Raw genomic sequence first — 22,468 nt, forward strand, 5'->3', positions numbered from 1 at the left:
TGGCTATTGTAACCGATTTATTGTCAATTTTCAGACTTTTGAGGTCGTATTTTACACTAGCTTTGCAAATTTCTCTTCTTTATAGGAAAGAAATCATTTTTCAAAGTGAGCCACGTTTTTCTTTCATCTTAATCACCAGACGCTTTACAAAGAAAGACAAATCCGTATAGACTAAGTAGGTTTAACACCACTAAAATCTCAACTGATGTGAAGAGTTGAAGACACGAATTTTTCAAGAACAGAAATAGCAATGCCAGTGTTTCTCTATTTAAATATGTTTGCTTTTTATGTACACTGGCAATATTGTAAGCATATAGAAAGAACGAAATTCCCGACTTTTTCCAGGTTTTTTGCTCTTTCTGTAAAATTCAAGTACTTTCAAGGCCTTGAAAATGAAATGAAAATTCAAGGACTTTTCCAGTTTTCCAGGAAGCGTGGGAACCCTGTATGCATCTTGTGTTATGATGTTGGTGCTGTTGAGGAACAACAGAGATAAAGTGAGTGCAAAGCTGTTGACGTGGACACCATTGCAAGTACAATAGCTCTCCATATACTGTGTAGTCCAGTTAAAAGGGATGGACAGTCCGGCATGGTAAAACTAGTAGTGTCAAAAACTGGTTCTCAACAAGAAAGGTGATATCAAGAAGTAGCAATACATGTATATATATACCAAGTAACACACCTGACCTTGCTTCTGACCAAACCTGGGGTAACATTTATCAAGTGGTTCATGAGATGTCATTTATAGGTTTTCCTACAATTGTTAATGCCCCTGAGAGCAATCAAATGGAACATTTTCAACAAATTAAAGAACGATCAAAAAACGTTTCTTTCCGAGTGGTTCACGAGAAGGAATTGTTCGAAGTTTTTAACTTTGAAAGGCACTCGAGTGCAACCATTGAACAAATCTTAAGAAAGATCCATCAAAGCATGCTTCTGACCAAACCTGGTAAAATTGGATCCCATCAATATCTTATCTTATAGAAAGCCTCTTAAGCCTGTGCTAGGGGTTGCAGGGGGTGTTGCACTTTCAACTACCTCTCATGAACAGACTCGATCAAACCATGTCTACTATTATTTTGCTTGGCTGCATTCTTTGCTTCCAAATGACCTTCTAGGTTTTACCTTCCTTCTAGAGGACACTCAGGAACTTTTTGTGACAAACAGAAATGATCTTCACAAATTTGATATACCTATCTTTCATGTTTGGCTTGACTAAAATCCATAGGAGACTGGTGTCCCCACTTACCATAGGGCCATATGTTATTTGTTGACAAGGCAAGATTTAGTATATTTTTAAGACTGGGGACTGGTCACAAACTTTTAGGCTCTATATGCACATTTTCGGCTAAATCAAGCTCCATAACTCTGGTTTTACTGAGTGAATTTCCAAACAAAACTTGACGACAAATATTTATGAAATATGTGCAACAAATTTAGTTGGACTAAATGACATTCAGGCAGTTGGACGGACAGAGAAATCCAAGTGCTCCCCCAAACCCAACTCTTATTATTTTTTGTAAGGGGAAGTGAGGCGTTCACAATTATGTATCAGTGTAAAGAAACTCATGTGTTACATATATATGCTTTTATTATGTACTTATATTTTAACAAATACTGTAAACATTTGAATATATTACGCAAGTTTTTTACAATTTTTTTTTAATTTTCACAAAGGTGTGCGTATTATACAACTAAGTAGACCTTCATACATTTTTTTCTGAGTTTGATAGCATGTAAATATCACCGAAAATCGGACAATTTTTGTCAGCTTGCTGGTGTTTATATTACTTGCACCTATTGAAGAGCGCTTTTGGCTGGGTCTAAAAGCGGGTACCGTACCAAAACCTAAGGTGATACACGATGTATGATAAAACTGTGTATTCCTTTTTTTTAAATTCTTTAGATTTAATTTTAAAATTTAATTAATCATTTGAGTGGCCACATGCTCACGATGTCAGTCAATTTTCTTACATATCCAACAGCGATTGATAATGGGCCAGTAGAATGATTAAAACCATGTAAAATGCAAAATTTCACGCCTCTGGGCTACATGTATGTGTAAAATCCTTTCAGAGGCTGTCTAAATAACATGCAATTAAAACAGTTTGTTTGTTATTTCCGTATTCCAAGCTAATTATTACTGATCAATACAATCGACCATACATTGTTAAACAAACACGCAAATTTTCAATGCGTATTATATTCCAATGTATGTGTTTCCCAAAATTTAGATACAAGATCGGGGGTGCTTAATATATATGATAGCATAATATATTAGAGTTCTAATGATAACAGCTAACTTATTATCTTGAAACAGAATCATTACAATGACAAGTTTATAGATACCTAGTTTTAATATACTAAGTCTTGTCAAACAATGGAAGCTCTCTTTACCAGAAGATAATGGAAGATTACCAGTCATATTGTAAAAACAACTCCAAGTGACAAAGAAATCATATATGAAATAATTCTGAATAAATTTTAAACCACAGTCTTATCCTGCCAGTGTGCCATCTCTGCTTATAAATACATTAATTCAATTGCTGATAATCCAGTAACAACTGCTCAATAAATACTTCAAACATAACAAAATCTTCAACAACTACCAACTAAATCTATTTAATTTTAGCCAGCATAGCAGCTCGTCTGTCTGTATTTTGAAACAATGCTCGTATCAACTGTTTCACTTCATTGGCAGTAAATACAACAGCCAGTGGCCCTTTCCCAGAAGCCCATCTGTCCCCAATTTCTATCATACTGGCATTTAGTACCATGTCTAGCTCTCGAAATCTCTGCCATTTGGCAACGTTTCTCTGTATCTCTATTGTTATATTTGTCTTTTCCTCGTCATCAACTTTAAACAATTCCGGAGCCCTCGCCGAGATGGTTGTTACCAACCTTGACAGCTGTTTGGTGTCGTCGGCTGAGATGTCCTCCAGAGCTACGATACTGTCTGTTACCTCGATGATCACACCATTTAATAATCCTCCTATATAAACACAATAAAAGCCGAGTATAAAACAAAGTCACCTGATTAGTGTTAAGTGTTTGTCTTGACCCTGCTTCCAATAAAAATTTAACAGAAACAAATTAGTCCACTTGGCATGGATGACACTAAAAATAATTCTCTGCCCAAAAACTGGTTGTTACTGTCGACCTTTTAAATGTAGGGGATTGAGACGATATCTGCGTAATTATGTCAGTCACATTATATAAATACAAGAGCTTGTAGAAAACGAAATGCGCCCCTTGATGCATTCAGTAACTGCACAAGGAACAGAAATTATTTGGTCACTGCGCACTGGACATTTAACGTACTGACCTCAAATCAATAATTATTGATCATTTACCAGTCATAAGTGACCTCTGTATCAAATGTGATTATAAACCAAAGCATTCTCTAGTTATTTGGCAAAAAAGATCTACTGTTCTGCCTCAATGTGACCTTGACCTTTGACCTACCAACCTAAAAATCAATAGGGGTCATCTGCTGGTCATGATCAACTTCCATATCAACGTTAAGATCCTAGGCACCAAGCGTTGAGTTATCATTTGGAAACCGTTTAACGGTTCAGTGTCAGTGTGACCTTGACTTTTCACCTACTCACCTCAAAATCAATAGGGATCATCTGCTGGTCATTTTGACCGACCATTTGCTAGTCATGACCAATATCTCTGTCAACTTTCATGATCCTAGACCCAAGCCTTCTTCAGTTATCATCCGGAAACTGTTTAACTGTTCTGGGTCAGTGTGACCTTGACTTTTGACCTACTCACCTCAAAATCAATAGGGGTCATCTGCTGGTCATGACCTACCTCCTTATCAACTTTCATGATCCTAGGCCCAAGCGTTCTTGAGTTATTATTCGGAAACCGTTTAACTGTTCCGGGTCACTGTGACCTTGACCTTTGACCTACTGACCTCAAAATCAATAGGGGTCATCTGCTGGTCATGACCAACCTCCCTATCAACTTTCATGATCCTAGGCCCAAGCGTTCTTCAGTTATCATCCGGAAACAGATTGGTTTACATACTGACTGACCAACATCTGCAAAACAATATACCCCTCCTTCTTCAAAGCGGGGCATAAAAATTACAGAATGCAGCAACTTTGCTCAGTGATTTGTTTTGCCCTTTTGGGAAAAGATCCGGTACCGGATAAATTGGGAAAAATAGCGGGGGTTTTACTCAGATTGGGAATTTTTATAGTTAATTAATAACATCATTTAGAATGCTTCTTCCTTTAATTCCAAGTAAATATCATCAAACAAACTGTTTGAATCGTTAAATCATGGTGAATGTCAATGTAACTAAGTTTTCCTTCTACAATCATCAAAATGCAAACTTAATTTAGTCATTTGGGGAAATTTTGGATGATAATTGGGAAAAAAGATTGCATTTTTCAATTGGGAAAAGGTCCTTTTAGGGGTACTTTATAAAGAAGGAAAAAAATCGCTGTTACTAAATGTAGTTTTGATCATCAATGAAACTGTTGGTCAATTCTGCTTGTTAATGCACAAAGTATTTTGCACAAAAAAATCTTTGTCTGGTATTTAATTGTATGCAACTGCAAAATAACATACCTGTTATTTCTTTTGAAAACAAAATCTTACATTAGGCTATAATTCCATTTAAGGTTCCAATATCTTATAAGTACTTGGTGACAAAACAATGGATGTACCTATAGCTTTCCTGTAGTTGGTTGGTGGAAGTATTTCATGCCAGACTTTTCTCAGATGTTGAAGTTGATGAAGAACTTGTTTAACAGCTCTCTCTGTTGCAAAGAAAGCATCCTTCTCAGACACATTCAGGAATCCTGAAATTGTAACAGACATGTGTTTCAAGTGCCACAAATTTGTGGCAGGGCATTAAAATATTTTTGTGTGGTTTAACAGATTCATGAAGCAAACATTTTGTCTAGCTTGTCAAAAAGACATTGCCTCTCACCATATCAAAATCTATAAGGCTGTGTCCTTGTGTCTTAGTGTGGTTACATTATATACATTTTATTATCAATTCATGTGTATTTTGAATAATTACAATCTGTTATTTAAATCCCTTTATCTGTAAAATACAACAAGATGAATATAAATATGTAAGGCCAAGTTCTGATAAAACTAATCAAACACAAAATTTCCCCCCCTGACCTGTTCCCTATTTGTCAGGTGTTAATTATACAGTACATTTATAGAAAACACTGCTTGATATATGGATACTGCATACCTCAGATACAGTGAACACCTTTTTGTTGCCATGACAAGTTCCTTATAACCAAGTGTCATGGTTCACAGACCAGGGCACTAGACAACTTTTGGGGATAGGTACCCTTACCCTCGGGAAGGGGAATTTTTCGTCCTTTTAAGACAAAAAGGGGGAGTTTTTAGCCATATATATGCTACTACTTTTCACACTTATTAATACTGTTTTCAATAATTTCTAACTAATGTAACTATATTTGAGGCACTATAATATAACTTGAAAGAGAGTTCATATCTAGTTGTGTCAAACAACCTATTATCAGGGAAATTTTCTTCTGATAAAGGGGAAAAAACATATTATTCCATGAGGGGAATGGGGCCCATATTCGGTCCCAAAAACAGCCAAACGAGTGCCCTGCAGACAAACTGATAAAGGTCCTTGATTTTTTTCAGTTTTCCATGACATTTTAAACCAGTTACCAGTAACGATGCAAACATGATGTCATTCAAATCTTGGACTAAAATTAATAAACACTGCATTATCGGAATTATACAATTTTCTTTTTTGAGGAAGTAGTCTAATTTAGAGTTCTAATATCATTTCTTTGTAAATTTAAGGCTATTCTTGAGAATTTCTTGTTTTCCATAAACAAAATCAGCAGTTTTCAAATTCCATGACTTTTCCAGTAGTCTGTTCCCAATGACTTTCTCTGGTCAGTGCAAACCCTGCTAGTGTAACCTGAGACAGCTATAAAACCATTTTTTTCCAACTAACTTGAACAGTGTGCAATGAGACCAGTTACCAGAGGCCTAACAACATACATACCATTAGCTGCAGCAAGGTATTCCAACATCTGTGCTTTCTGTTTGGACAACTGTTGTAGAAAACTCTCTGTGCCCAGTCTACGTATCTTTGGGACAAGGTCCACAAATGTAGCATTAATAGTCTGTGGAAGTTTCTTACTAAACTGATGACCAAGTGTCATCAAGTGATGTGAGATATACATACAGTTGTTGTAATGTAATGCTGAAAAAAATTATGAAACATTGTATAAATATACTCATATCCGCTTTCTATTCGCTTTCGACGAATTTCTTTCAATTTCAATAATATCCACATCCATTAAGAACCCTACCTATATTGCAATTACGGTATCACTAATTTCCTTCAAATGAACATTCAATGACTAATTCTTTGTAAAGGTTCATCATACAAAGTATTAAAAAAGTTCACAATTAAGGTGGGAAAATCCACAATTTTGAGATAAAACTAGCTAGTTTTCACAATTTTTTTCCGGACCCATTCACAATTATTTTTAAACAAGTATGCTCTATGGCAGAATGTCCAGCCCGCCAGCTGTCAGTTGTGACCTTGACCTTAGACCTGATTCTTGCGCATGACACTTGGTCTCATAATGGTGAACATTCATGCCAAGTTACATCAAAATCCCACCATGCATGAAGAAGAAATGCTCCGGACAAACTTCAATTTGACCTTTGACTTCCAACTGTGACCTTGACCTTTGAGATAGGAACATGGGGTTTGTGCATGATGCCTTCTCATTGAGGTTAACATTCATGCCAAATATAAACAAGACTGGTCCATGCATGTGACAGTTATGGTCCAGACAAAATCGGACGGAAAGATGCACGCACGCACAGACACGCGCATACATTGAACTGCCAAAAGTGGCGACTAAGTCGAGCTCACTGCAAACGGGCTCAACAAAAATCACTGTGGCCACTGTGACCTTGACCTTTGATCCCAAAATCAATAGGAATCATCTACGCTGCCTGTCCAATCATCATACAGTTTCAACATTCTGGGTCAAGTAGTTCTCAAGTTATTGGTCGGAAACACTTTTCCATGTTCTGATCCCTGTGACCTTGACTTTTCATCAAGAGACTGGGTCATCTGCTCTGTAAGCCCTATCACCCTATTAAGTTTGAAGGTTCTGGGTTAAATGGTTCTTAAGTTATTGGTCTGAAACGGTTTTCCATGTTCTGACCCCTGACCTTGACCTTGACCTTTGAATGACCCCCAAAATCAATAGGGGTCATCTACTAGATGCAGGTCCAATCATCCTATGAAGTTTCAACATTACTGGTCAAGTAGTTAGCAAGATACTGATCAGAAACAGTTTCATGTTCAGGCCTTTGTGACCTTGACCTTTGATCGAGTGATCCCGAAAACAAATGGGGTCATCTACCAGTGATTTTTTTCCTTCTCTATAAAGTACCAGTAAAAGGACCTTTTCCCAATTCTAACAAGAGCTGTCTGATGACAGTACGCTCACCTTTTTTCAGTGCTTGACTCTGAATCAGAGCTTTGCCAGAAAAACTTTATAAAACTTTAACAAAAAATTCTACCGGTAAGTTAAAAATGGGCATAACTCTGTCAAAATTCAAACCAGAGTTATGGGGATTATTTCTCCTGGTGTAGACTTTGATAGTATTAAATAACTATTTTAAGTTTCATGTCAAAAGCTTTGATAGTAACAGAGATATTTGACTTTACCAAAAACTTTAACCTAAAAATTCTAATTTAATAGGGGCATAACTCTTGTCAAAATTCAAATCATGGTTACGGGGATTGTTTCTCCTGGTGTAGACATTGATAGTAAATAACTATTCCAAGTTTCAAGTCAAAAGCTGTCATAGTAAAAGAGATATTTGACTATCAAAAACTTTAATGGCGACACTGTCGCTGGGATGAGTGCAATAGCTCTACTTTCTTTGAAAAATCGAGCTAAAAATGACAATTTTTCCCAATATCCAATAAAAAAAAATCACCAAAAGGCAAAGAAAACTGGTTAAATCGTCTAGCAGTTTAATATTTTATTGACTTGTACATGCAAAAGATATCTTAACTTTGCAGACATAAATGATCGCTTGCTTGCAATTTTGTAATAAGTACAGGCCTATGCTGCAATTCTTCAGGGCTCGACACTAACGCTGGTCCGAGACCAGTGCTTTTCAGGGAGGACCACTAACTTCTCGAATCTGTGTGGTCCGATGGACCACCGGAAATTACAAGCAAGTCATTTTTAAAATAAATAAATAAACATTGAATTGTTCACGGTACTGCAGTTTAAAAATAGAATTTGGTTTTCCCCGTGTATTTTTTCTTGAAATTTGGAATGCCCGGATGTAACGCTGGTACTAAAACCCGGGAACGGAACACGGTAACTTATCTATCTGCTTGAACTATTCATTTACGAACTATTGAGGTATCAGTACAGTATCCAGCGTTCGTTAGACCCGAGGTTCCGGATTTTGACCCGCGAAAATCGAGAAAAACTCGTATCTGACTCGCACAGAAAATGCCCCATGCGTCGGCATGACCCGCTGAAATTTTCTTTGATGCGTCTCGAGTTCGAAAGTTCTGCCCCTGTGCCAATCAAAATCCCAGTGAATTTAAATATTGTTTGCCGCCATAAGTGGAAGTATGGCAGTAGGCAGAGCGTCGTATATTAATTAGCTACTGACATATGTCAATTACGCCACGCGCCGACTGACACGTTGTCATCTCGGGGTTTGTATTTAGTACAATTATAATGCCCGTCATTATTAAAAGTGTTTATTGATCAAAAAGTTAAAAGTTAATTGATAACAAAGCAGCCTATTATCGTGTTTGTACAACTTGTTAATTAGTGGTATACAGCTTATGCTGTATTGTTATGTCTTGCCGATTATTACTGAACAACAAATTCATTAAAATCATTTATTTTATGTGCTTGACACGTTTATATAAGTCGATCGGCCGTTACGATCTATAGCATTTTATTTAATTTATTATCATTACCGAGGCTTTGTTTGGGCAAAAACAAATAAAAATGCTTTTAGTAAGTAGAAATTATAAGTATTCAATAGGTATAATGAAAAAAATAAAAAATTTATAACTTTCGTTTTCCAAATTTGTCACCCGTTTTCAAGGCCGTGATTTTCGGACATTTTTAACGAGATTTTCTAGTGCAATCTTAATGAAAAGTCAATAAAAAGTCTGCATTTAAGAAAAAATGACAAATGTTGCAAAAAAAAAAAAAGCTCTTATTTTGAAGCTAAACCCCACCCGCTTAAAATATGAATTGCTGAAAAAATCTTCTTTATTGACATCTTTATCTTAAATTTGATTTTCAAAATTATTTAATAATTAAATGGCAGATGTTTATCAAAATAATAATATAAAAATCACATGTTTTGCAGTGTTTGTAAAAAGTACTCCATGGAAGAAGAGGGGGTCTCATATGTTACTGGTTCCGTTAACTTAAAAAAAAACAACATCCATCTTGGTAGGACCACCTGAAATTCTGTCGGACCATCAGTTTGCAAAAGCTGCTGGTCCTTCGGACCACCACTGTAAAAAAGTAAGTGTCTAGCCCTGTTCTTCCCAATTCAGTCGGTACCGGAACCTTTTCCCAAAGTGACAAAAAAAATAGCTGTCTACCCTGTAAGCCCCATCACCCTATGAAGTTTGAAGGTTCTAGGTCAAAATGATTCTACAGTTATTAATTGAAAATGTAGTGTGACGGACAGACACGGCAAGAACTGGGGGGAGACATAAAGATATGTAACTTGCCCTGTAAGGTTATCTCATAATGTCAATGACTTGTGTGGAAAGCATTTGACCTAGTAGTTTTTGAAACACCTGCTTACTGGTACATGCACAACTTTAACCAAAATTTCCATGTTAATAAAGGTCATAATATTTACAAAATTAAAAGTTAGCATTATTTAACTTACCCTGTGAGATAATCTCATATTGTCACTAGTGTCAAAGATGTGTGAAAGCATTTGGCCAGAAACCTGCTTACATAAAGAACTTTTTTGTGATGCAGACACTGACATTGATGAAATGGTGACAACAAAATTTCTTCTTTAAAAATCTCAGTCAAACTAATAAGCTTCAGTACACTTCTGGAGAACATGCTTATCTCTGTCATATAAATGAAGCCTTTAGTCCTGCAATTATTGAATAAAATAAATTTAGTACCAGTAAACTGTGGGAGTGTCTCCAGACTCTGTTTATGGTAGGTAGGAAAAACGCTGCAGAACAGTTCAAACATATTCCTTACTGCACAGAACATCTGTATGGCACATTGTGGTGAACTCTCCCCTGCCTCACGAAGTGTCTCATATGCCATTGTCATCAGTTCTTGAATAGATGTACTGAAAAAGTGTTAAAGTGTGCACTTTTCTGTTTTACGTAAATTATATTAACTCCTTTAAGAGTCCTGCTTTTAAATAATTCATTAATATGCATGTATAGCGATTTGAAATTTCAGTAAGGTCTGTATCTGTTTCGTTGTCACTGATTTTCTTCCACAAATATCAGTTACTGACAAATTCTATGATACATGTTTAAAATGTTAGAAAAAAAAATACACTTACATTAAAATATCCACTGCTGTAATATAGAAGTTAATTTTTAAGTTTTTCCATAATTAGCACAATGTGATATCTAATTCACCTGATATGACATTTAGGAAGCCTGAAGGTATTTCCACTCAGTGGCGACTCTACAGCAAGATCGTCCCTTCGAGGTTTCTTCCCACCACTGCCCGCAACACCTTCCATCAGGGGAGCTAACTCGCCTAAAGGCTTATCATGGCTTACTACAACTGTGTTATGTACCTCTGTTGTCATAAGTCTTCGGGCTTTCTCCAGAATCTCCTGGCATTTCTTGTTGGCAAACAGTACATTGACATTCTGTATGTAATCTACTAAAATGGTATTGTCCGACTGAATAAAACACAATTTTACCAAGTGTTTCTGCACCTCCTCTGTCATGATGATAACTCTGTTAAATTCTTCAAGTTCCTTATTGCTACTAGGTATAGCTTTGATAAGGCACTGTTTTACAGCCAGTTCTAACGTCTGATTGGCAATCAAGTCACCTAGAACTGTCATCAATGTACAAGGATCAGAATTTTCATTGACTGCTTCACCTATAACTACATACAGCATATTTGGGTTCAGGAATCGTAAAACTTTGTCTAAATTTCCAAACATTTCCTGCGGTGCAGGACAACACATCTCATCATCATTTTTAACAACCACTGTAAGAATCCTGGAACTGCCAGTTTCACTCTCAGTCACTTCACACTGACTGTAAGTCATAATTGGTTCTATCACATTCATTAACAACCTCTCTCCAAACCTTTTCATTTTCTCATCAAGAATATTCATCTTCTTCATGCCAACAACAACTTTATCAAGAAGGTCTGCTTTTTCACCTTTAGTATTTATTTTCAGCTCAGTTTTTCTACCGCTTTCTGAGTTGGCATTTTTCTGTTTATCATCTGGTATTGTCCACTGTATCATATTTTTCCATTTCTCAGACAGATCACTGATCAGCTTCTGCATCTGTATATTACTCTCGGTCTGAATAGCTGAGAGAATTGTCACCTCGTTTTCATGTCCAAACACTTTCTGATCAAGCAACGACTTCACCAAACGAACAGCATCAGCTGCCTTGGAGTATTCTTGTGTTCTCACAGCAGTTTCTATTGCTTCCAATCCTTCCTGTTAAGACAGAGAAGTTTCAATGAACTTTTAAAGCATTCAAGTAGTGATGTGTTATCCGCTAAACCTAACATGCAATATATTTTGTACATTTTGAACATCTGATACACAGTCCTGTAACGAAAGGCATAAGAGAGGCCTATAGTCTTAACCTGAATACTTATATATTTTGCAACAAAGTGAAAATAAAACAATATTGTTTACTAAATAAAAGGCAATAACGTTGACCAGTGTTATTTGACTGATATGCCCTTTCCTTATAATTAAGAAGCACAATATAACACAAGGTAGCAAAACAATTGGACAAGACGGTCATGATGACCCTATATCGCTCACCTGTTAAACTTGGACTTGGAATCATCAAGATAAACATTTTGACCAAGTTTCATGAACATAGGGTTATAAATGTGGCCTCAATGGTGTTAACAAGCTTTTTCCTTTTGATTTGACCAGGTGACCTAGTTTTTGACCCCATATGACCCAGTTTTAAACTTGGCATAGGAATCACGAAGATAAACATTCTGACCAAATTTCATGAAGATAGGGTCATAGATGTGGCCTCTATGGTGTTAACAAGCTTTTCCTTTGATTTGACCTAGTGACCTAGTTTTTGACCCCACATAACCGAGTTTCAAACTTGGCCTAGAAATCATTAAGGTACACATGCTGTGCAAGTTTGTATCAAATCAAAGCATAAATGAAACCTCTATATGGCTGAAAGGTCCAAAATAGAAAATTTGGCACTTTCAGGGGCAGTAACTCTAGAACCCATGATGAAATCTAGCCGGTTTTCAAAAGGAACCGAGATCTTATTGTGACTCAAGTTGTGTGTAAGTGTGGTTAAAATCAAATGTAAAATATCACTTCTATTGTGTTCACAAAGTAAATTAACAAATTTTGGCTCTTTCAGGGGTCAATTAAGGGCTGTAACTCTGGAACCTATGACTGGATCTGACAGATTCATCATGGTATTGAAGATTTATTGTTGTCTAAGATATTTTGCAAGTTTGTATCAAAATCAAACCATAAATGAAGTCTCTATATGGCTGCAAAAGCCAAAATTGCAAATTTTGGCCCTTTAAGGGGCAATAACTCTGGAACCCATAATGGAATCTGGCCAGTTTTCGAAAGGAACTGAGATATTATGCCAGTACAAGTTGTATGCAAGTTTGATTAAAATCTATTGCAAAATGTGGTCCACTTGTGTTCACAAGCCAAAATAGCAAATTTTGGCCCTTTAAGGGGCCATTACTCTGGAACCCATGAATCTGGCCAGTTTTCGAAAGGAACCGAGATATTATGCTAATAAAAGTTGTGTGCAAGTTTGATAAAAATCAATTGCAAAAGGTGGTCTCTATTTCTTCACAAGAAATTGTGGACGGACGGACTAAGGGCGATCACAAAAGCTCACCTTGTCACTACGTGTGAGTTAAAACCAGACAAATGACATTATATCAATATTTCAGCTTAATGGTGCACCTGAATTTATTTTATTAGAGTTAAAACACTTCCTGATGTCGTACAATATACATGTATTTGACAACGTTTTTGAACTGAGGTAAGTTTAACTGGGGATTTAATAAATATTTATCAATGACCTGATAGGTAGGACTATCTGCAAGAGCTATATATGGAAATTAAATAAGAAGTTTCAGAAAATTTCAAATAATATGCTTCAAAATGATCAAATCTAGGCTTTATTAAACTCCGTTTATTTAAATGTTATATAATAAATAATATAAAGCAATCTACCTTATTTTCTTTAATTGTTTTTCGTACATTTTTGTAATTTAAAATTTTAGGTACTATCTCTACAAAAACTCTTATAGTTAACTATCATTATTATGGGAATTTTTAGTTCAGAATTGGGAAAAAAAAAAAATTTTTGCTTTATGAATGCCTTATTTTACGGGGACAGCTTTATAGGGGAAAAGCCCTGATCATCCAAGGAACATTCCTGTAATGTTTGGGTGTCACTTTAGTAGTGTGGTCACAATCACTCATACCTAGCACTTCCTGCTCAGGTGAGCTAAAAAAAAACCTGGTTACAATAAAATATTCACAGGTCAATGTTGCTAAAGAGTTCTCTATTTACTGACCTGTAGGTTGACAATCTTCTCAAGCACCACAAGCAGAGAGTTAACATCTTCCAGCTGTCCATTTAATGACTTAAATTCTCCTGTTGACATGTTCAACTGGCTTTTTATCTACAAAAAAATCAAGAACAATAACCATTTATTCCCTCAAACAATATTAAAGCAGTCCATTATTTCAATTTCATTGAGCTTCATACAATTTCTTATTATTAAATCCTAACAGTCATGTAAAGTAGAGAGGACATGGAGATCAGTGTTATTTACTGTGAAGTCATTAATATTCGTAGGGGACTAATTTTCATGGATTTCGTAGTCAATCCACGAAATTTAATCCCAACGAACAAGTAAAATTCCCATTCATTTTATGTTCAAAAGATGAAATCCATGAATTCATATCCCCACGAAATTGCCGTTCTGACCAAAACCACGAAATTATATGATTTTACAGTACCTGATTTTCAATCCTGTTAGCAATATCATCCATTTCTGTTTTAAATCCCTCTACATCACTAACAAGTTGCTCTGTGTTGTGTAGCTGAGGAAGAAAGTTGGTGTACTTGTTTGTGGTGATTTCATACACTTCCAGTTTGTGGCTGTCAATCTTCTTGGAAAGCTGCTGCAGTTTGACAGTGGCTTCCTGTGTCTCCAGCTGGCCTGTAAATATTTCAACAGAATGTCTGAACAGAAAATAAAAATATAACGAATTTTACAAGAGCAATGCAACTGCAAACCTAGTTTTAGACCAAACGTGATCCAGAGACTACCTTCAATGACCTTGATGAGACATTCTGACCATGTTTCATGAATATCAGGAAGAAAGTACATGACATTGTATAAACAAGATTTTTCTAAGATTTGGCCTAGTGGCCTACATTCTGACTTATGTACCAGATTTTTACTCCTTTTCAACTATCAAATGGTTGCAATAAAACAATAAAATCTGTGAAAAGATACTTTGGAAGCACATAATGCAACTAAGCAAAATAATAGCAGACTCGATTTGATTGAGTCTGTTCATGAAAGGTAATGGAATGTGCAACAACTTTCACGCCCACTAGCATAAAAATTAACGAACAGGAAAATTTATTCAAGAGGCTCAGATCAATGAGAAGACTCAGGATTATGAGAAAGAGGTATACTCAGTGTAGGATTTTGATGTTTTTACAGACATTTTGTAAACATATGAACAATCCATAAATATATGGACAAACCATAAATTTAAAGACTTTTCTGTCTGTAAATTTATAGGCTTTACACACTACATATGTATGAATATTTAACGGTCATTTGTGATTTTCACCCAATATGGATGACTTTAAATTAAGGGTGCAACGATACACTCGCCTTGTAATATAGAATGTATTGTGATACAAAGTGTATGATATAATATGTATTGCAATACATAGTTTAAGATGAACTACAGTATAAACCACTGAAACTTTATTCCAACTTGACTACACATAAAAATTGATCACTTGGATAAAGTAGCTTCATTCAATTTAAAGGAAGTTAAAAAGTTTCAACTACAATAAATGACCTGAGTCCTCTATCATTCTGTGAAATTTCAATGAAATGCCATTAACACTTTTCAAGTAATGCTCCGGACAAGCCTTATTTTGTATAATAAAGGGAGATAATTCAAAAACTAGGTAAGGTAGAGTTATGATTCTCTGACACTGCACCTTGTCTTAATGGCCTCTATGATTATGTGAAGTTTCAAATAAATGCCATTAATACTTTTCAAGTTACAGTGAAACACCGCTCCCTCGAGCATCGATGACTCGAGCACCCGGGCTCGCTCGAGCAATTCATGTAGTCCCGGCCGATTTCCTTCTATTTTCTATGTGAAATTACCATGGCTGGGTCGAGCATCGATAACTCGATCGCTTGAGCATGACACCTGGTCCCTGTGTATTAAATGTTTCTTTGTTGGTATATTTGATCTGATAATGAGATTAATTATTGATGAAAGGTGGAAGAAAAATTTTATTGATCCAAATTGTTATTAATTATTACATTTTTTGCGGGATCGAGAAGATAATTATGAGATCTTAATATTTTATTCAACAATTGTTTGCATGCAAATAAAGGAAATAATATAGCCTTTTCATAAAAATGAGACGATAATTATGAGATCTTAATTTGGAGAAAAAAAATTGCGAATTAGATTACAGTATTTCAAATAAATAAAATGTCTTAGCTGTTTCTTCACATGTGCCATTTACGATCTATCATAAATAACGTTTGTAATACGATTTTTTTTGAAAATGTCACGAGTGTGTTATTATTACGCATCACCGTTTCCTCTGCAAATATTTGGGTCACTCGAAACCATGGATAACTCGAGCATTTTGCTCATCCCCTTGCGACCTCGAGCGAGTTGTGTTTCACTATATACTCCGGACAAGTGTGACAGACGGATGGACAAAGCGGCAACTATATGCTCGCCCTTCAAGGAGCATAAAAATAAATAAATACAGGTACAGCAAAACAAGAGGGATGCATAGCAGGGTATCAAAACAAGAAAATACTATGCAGATTGGGTATGATTTTGGCGCACATGGAACAAGCACACTTGTGACCACTCCAAGTCTGGATCAGTGACTTGAATTCCTTATAGTCTGTTGTACACATAAATCTGTTTGGAAGACTGTTCCAGACTTGTTTGGTACTGCTGCAATTATGACACGGTACGGACTTAGGGGAGAGGATGTGTCAGGCAGCCGGTTAGTTCAGTCAGTAGAGCACTCACACTGTAAGCGAGGGGTCCCGGGTTCGAGCCCCGGACTGACTGCAAATTTTTCTCACCCTGTTACATTTGGCGCCCAACGGGGGACTGTGGCATGCTTGCTTTGAGTCGAACGACGCATGCAATATTATTTACCTCCGGAACTCAAGGATGAGTTTCCAATTTGTAGGGGTATCACTGTATGTCAAGGTATGGACTTGGTCACGTTAGGGGAGAGGATGTGTCAGGTAGCCGGTTAGCTCAGTCGGTAGAGCACTCTCTCTGTATGCAAGGGGTCCCGGGTTTGAGCACATTTTTCTTACCCTGTGACATTTGGCGCCCAGCATGGTACCATGACAGCATTACACTGGTTAGTGTTCGATGCCTCAATTGTTTATATATAAAGTACCTGCTGAAATTGGAGTATGAATTTTAAATGGTGGGGAAATGTGTTATGGTATTCATAACTTTATCGTGACATCACAGTACATTAGGGGTTCTAACTGACCAATCAGAGAGCTGCATTTTTCAGTACCTGCCAGTTTCCACTTGGGTATAATGAAGTATATTTACAATGAACATCAGTGACTTTAGAAATAAATATCACACTATTTCAAATTTTGAGAAATCAGATTAAGATTTATCATTGTACATGCCCCAGATGATGCTACAAACAACAAAACTTTGAAGTTTCATTAAAAAATTATATTGATTTAATACTATAATTTTAGTTAAAAGTTTGAGATTTTACACAGGGAGTCTATGATAAAGTCCGATTAAAATGTAATCAATACCCAAGTGAAATAAGTATCATTCAGCAATGTTTTGGGACATGTTAAAATTATGAATAGAACTTGAATATTTAAACGGGGAGAAAATGTGTAGGCCACTGGGTAGCTTAGTCGGTAGAGCATCTGAACGGTATTCCGAAGCCCTAGTCCAACTTATCTGACGCGATCCTAGGAACTATTGAGATATTTTATTCATATGGGCGATATCCCCACTCGTGTCAAACACTCGAAAGACCAAAATAGTTGAAGCAACTTCCGATGAAATTTTCACTGCTGCCGACACTTTACATGCTATAGGTTTAAATGCCGATTATTTCAGGAATTGGCCATAAATTAAAATAAAACTTACATGTATCGAAAGGGGATTCAATTCCTCATTAATCTATGAAAAAATTATCAAATAATATCCAAAATTACGAATTTTCTGGTGATTTAAACCTTTGTATGTACTGTACATGATCAACTTTTACTGTGTGTTTACACGCCATAAAAAACCAATAACTTTACATGACTGTGTACTGTGATTTAACTTCCATTATTTTGGTCCTTCAAAGTTTTGATGTTAGATTGCCCTCACAAATATAAAACAATCTGAACGTCGAATAATTTTGACTATCCGAAGCCCCAGGGTGGAGTCCCAGTCTGGCTGCACAATTTTCTCACCCTGTGACATTTGAGAGAATTTGTTGGGTGTATGGCATGGTACAGACTTGGTCACGTTAGGGTAGTCCAAATAATTGTACTTGAGAGTTGAATATCGTTATATTATTTTGACTTGTCGATATCCGCCTCCGAGTACAAACCAGAAAAGGTAAAGAATGTAGTAGCACTGTCCTCTTCTTTGCGTAAGTAACACCCAATGGAATCCGTTGGGCGGGAATTATGTTATAATAATGCAACGGATAAAAAAAAGAAATACATACATAGAAAGCCTGTAATTTTTCCCTTTCAATGATGTATATATTACCAAGATTTCTTGAGAAAAATTCAAACTATGGCAGTTAAAAAAATGCCAAGGTTTAACACGAGTGTACTACATACTGGAAAATGGCCGATCACCGGTAAACACATTACTACACGAAGTGTTTTCATTGGTCACGCCTCTGACCGCCATTACATGAAGACGATTGAAACGTTAGAGGTTTAAATTTTTTACAACAGAAATTCTTGATAAATACGTCCTGTTCTTATGTTTTTGGTTTACTATTTATGATTTAAAACAAGGCAGTGGCTAGAGAACCGGAATCGGTTCTCTAGACAGCGAACTTATTCGTCCGGAACCGGTTCTCTAGCCAAAGTACCGTGCATAGGCTAGGGAACCGGAATTTTATTTCTATGCATAAAACTGTCGAAATTCACTTTGTTTCTTTTGGTAAGTATCATGTGCATGTACTTATCTTAATAAGTTAATTAATTTTACTTTTTCAGCAAGCTATGCCCTTTTATTTATTTGTGTTTACTGTGTCTCCAGAAGTGTACTCGCCGCATACTGTCCACCATATTGGAATGATAAATAAACTAGTACTAATGAATGCGAAATTGTCGGCACTGTTAATTTCTGTTAATTAGTATTGATTACATATCTCTGAATGTAAAATGCCGAGGTGTTACAAACCAGTATTTAAAGTGATCAAAGAATCTGTTTGACGTTTTAAGGGCAATTAAATTAATTTGTTCATCTATAAACATGTAATGATGCAAATTATACAAACCAATATTATTTTATATTTGATTAATTTAAACATAGTACATTTTTAAAGCAAAATTATATAACATTTACAGGGCCCACGCTGCCGTTCGCCACTTGAGCCATTTGGCGAATTTGCGATGAAAGTGGCGAAGAAAAATCGGGAGTGGCGAAAATGAAAAAATCATCGTAATTTGGACTGCCATTTTGTTTCAGACGTTCTAAATCGAAACCTCCGAGAAATTATGTTAAAAAACAGTTGACTGGTTCCGATAATTTTACCTTATAAAATTAACTTATTTTGAGATAGTACTACCCAGACTGCGTTCACTTTACATTTAACAATGTGTAATGTATAATAAACATCTTGACACGCGAGAAGATGCAATTTGCTATCAGTTAGCAACCAATTATCGGGTAAGAATAATCGTTTTGTTTTGTTGTCATTACGGCAGATTAAATGTTTGATGCCTTTAATTTCCATGGATCAAATAATTAATAAACAAATCAGCAAAATAATGAACGGTTTGATGATTTTTTTAACATTGTGGCCACCGTCAGATCTTAGTAAGTAATTAGTAAAGGTGTTTGCCATGTTTTTTTAATGTCTTTAAAAATGGATTTGAAATGTAATCCTGTATTGGTTTTACCAAAGTTACCAACACAGAAGATAATACTGTAAGGGTAGATTTCTCGGAAGCACAGAACACCAAAAACACAACCCCAGAGCCATGCATTTACACAACAAAAAGAAGCTTTAATGGAAAAATATTTCAGCCGGATTGATTCAAACATCCAACAACATTTTAAAATACAAAACTTGATTTAGAGGTATACCCACTTTCATTCAAAAGTCCCCCTATATAGCTAGAATATCATCATTTGCTTATGGGAAGTGAAAAAAATTTCAACGCGCCGCAGGAAGGGAAACCTCTCCAGCACCCTCCCCACCGTTTCCGAAAAAAAAAGGTGGCTCCAACTTTTTTCAGCCCAGTGTGGGCCCTGATTTAAAAACTGCCAGTAGTTTTCACGCATTCATTCGTACTAGTTTATATCATTCCAATACGGCAGACATGGTATATATGCGGCGAGTACACTTTTGGAGACAGTAAACGCAGATAAATGCAAGGGCATGGTGAAATTAATTAATATAATAATATGCATGACACTTAACAAGAAACAAAGTGGATTTCGGCAGCATTATGCATAGAAATAAAATTCCAGTTCCCTAGCCTACATGTATGCACAGTATTTTGCTTAGAGAACCGGTTCCGGACGAATAAGTTCGCAGTCTAGGGAACCGATTCCGGTTCTCTAGCCACTGCCTTAAAACAACAGGTAAGCAGTTAAGGCTAAAGAAAAATCGTGACTACTGATAAATCGTAATTTCAATTGACCACAGTTTCCACCACAGTTTTGATTGTTTCTGGTTGAGACCTCTAGGTAGACAATGTAAAATCGGTCTGCCCGAGGTCTCATTATTTAGACTAAGGTTAGGGGAGGATGTGCAGCAGTCGGTAGAGCACCGGCCCTGTAAGGAGGGGTTCCTGTGATAATTACATTTATTCTCACAACTATAGTTTGAAATTAATTAGTTTATTTACAACATGCATAAATGAAGGTCATTTGTGAGTATGTTTTAGATAATTTATAGATAACGGCTTATATTAACAGGTCAGAGATTTCTCCTGGATTGAGAGAAATGAAGGTCATTTGTGAGTATGTTTTAGATAATTTATCTATAACGGCTTATATTAACAGGTCAGAGATTTCCCCTGGATTGAGAGACAGTCTCTAGATCTAAACACTGTCTCTCGTTTGAAAGACAAAATGTCTTTCGATCGAAAGACTGTATTCAGCTTAAGTGTTGAAAAAACATGAAATCATTATTAAAACAATCATTTCATTACAGTCGCATTATTTAATCATTGAAACAACTCGTTATTTCAAGTAAACTTTACAAGAAACACATTGTCATAGAAGTTTGCTTAAGCATTATAATGCTTAAACAAAATTCCCAAAATAATTTAGATTTTGAAAATTTGATAAAAGAAAGATAATTTTCTATATTTGAAATAAATTTGCGCATTCTAAAAAGAGAGTTTTAATTACTCTTTCAATGATTTTCATTGCTTAAGCTAATTTGAGTCTTTCGAACGAAAGACATTTTGTCTTTCGAACGAGAGACAATATTTAGATCGGGAGAATGTCTCTCAATCCAGGGGATGTCTCCGACCTGATTAAGTTATAATTTGGCCTTGAAGTTAAAACAAATCGTTTACCAGCAGATGTCAACACTTCTGCGACAAAGGAAGCCATTTCTATGTGCTATAAAATATCGCTAATAAAATGTTCTGGTCAAAAGGATAAAATCCTTTAAATCCATAAAGGATTTTAAATAAATGAATTTGCCAAATCCGCGCTTTGAGCTTGATCACGAGAACGCTTGCTGTTGTCGGTGACCGTTCCAAAGAAACGAAAATACCAGAACGACATGAAATGAACTCAAAGACAGTCAAATTGACATTTCAATAATCACCTCTTAATTTGTTGGTTATCAGATACTCTGAATGGGCCTGGACTTAATAATAAGCTTGAAACTTGAAAAAAAGAAGAGTGAGATCATTAGAATTATCAAAAAGAGAAAACATGTCATCTACAGTACCCCTACAAACTTCACAACATTGAATTAGAAGTAACAAAAATGCAAAATACCTTGGAGTAACTATCAGTGACACTTTAGTTGGAAACAGAATATTGGTAATGTAACATCAAAAGCGAGTAATACCCTTATAGATTTATAAAAAGAAATGTACATACTAGCAACAAAAGTATAAAAGAAAAAGCAGATAAGACCTATGTGAGACACCTTTTGGAATACAGTAGCACAGTAGGGCAACCATGGCAAAAAACTCTTACACATGATATAGGAAGAGTGCAAAGATCTGCAGCTAGATATGTCATGAACGACTACTCATACCAAAGTAGTGTCACGGCAATGCTTGCATCACTAAACTGGCCAACTTTAGAACAATGTTAGAATAAATGCATCACTGGTCATTCTATACAAGATATCCAATAGCATTGTTATGGTAGACCACAACCACCTAACACTATTTAGAAACAATAACTTCTTTGTGCCATTCTCACGTACATAGTCTCACATCAACTCTTTCTTCCCTCGCTCAGTCAGATATTGGAATGAATTTAACTCCCATACAACATCAAGGCTAGTGCAAGCCTTCAGTACTAACAGTCTAGCTGCTCACATGTTCTAACACAATTATCTAGTTTTCATTTTTAACTATAACTAACACATTTGTATCATAGTGAGATTTTAATGATGACCCCCGACCTTCCAGTTATAATCAAATTTGAATGTGGGAAGTAACACAGTCGAAGTTGAAGTAATCGCAACATGATTAATATACTGTACATA

At 35.9% G+C, this 22,468-nt stretch overlaps 1 protein-coding gene across 1 annotated transcript; it reads right to left on the reverse strand.

Annotated features, from left to right (window-relative positions):
• Positions 1-1,573: 1,573 nt before the first annotated feature.
• LOC123529556 (centromere/kinetochore protein zw10 homolog) lies at positions 1,574-21,481 on the reverse strand. The gene is made up of 8 exons (XM_045309928.2): positions 21,312-21,481; positions 14,275-14,477; positions 13,827-13,934; positions 10,673-11,727; positions 10,196-10,371; positions 6,029-6,229; positions 4,686-4,820; positions 1,574-2,992 (listed from the first exon to the last, which is right to left on the reverse strand). Exons 1-8 carry the CDS (start codon positions 21,346-21,348, stop codon positions 2,619-2,621), a joined length of 2,289 nt encoding a protein of 762 aa, XP_045165863.2. The 5' UTR covers positions 21,349-21,481; the 3' UTR covers positions 1,574-2,618.
• Between the last annotated feature and the right edge of the window lie 987 nt (positions 21,482-22,468).

The sequence above is a fragment of the Mercenaria mercenaria genome, chromosome 1, assembly GCF_021730395.1.
Source record: "Mercenaria mercenaria strain notata chromosome 1, MADL_Memer_1, whole genome shotgun sequence".
Taxonomy (NCBI): domain Eukaryota; kingdom Metazoa; phylum Mollusca; class Bivalvia; order Venerida; family Veneridae; genus Mercenaria; species Mercenaria mercenaria.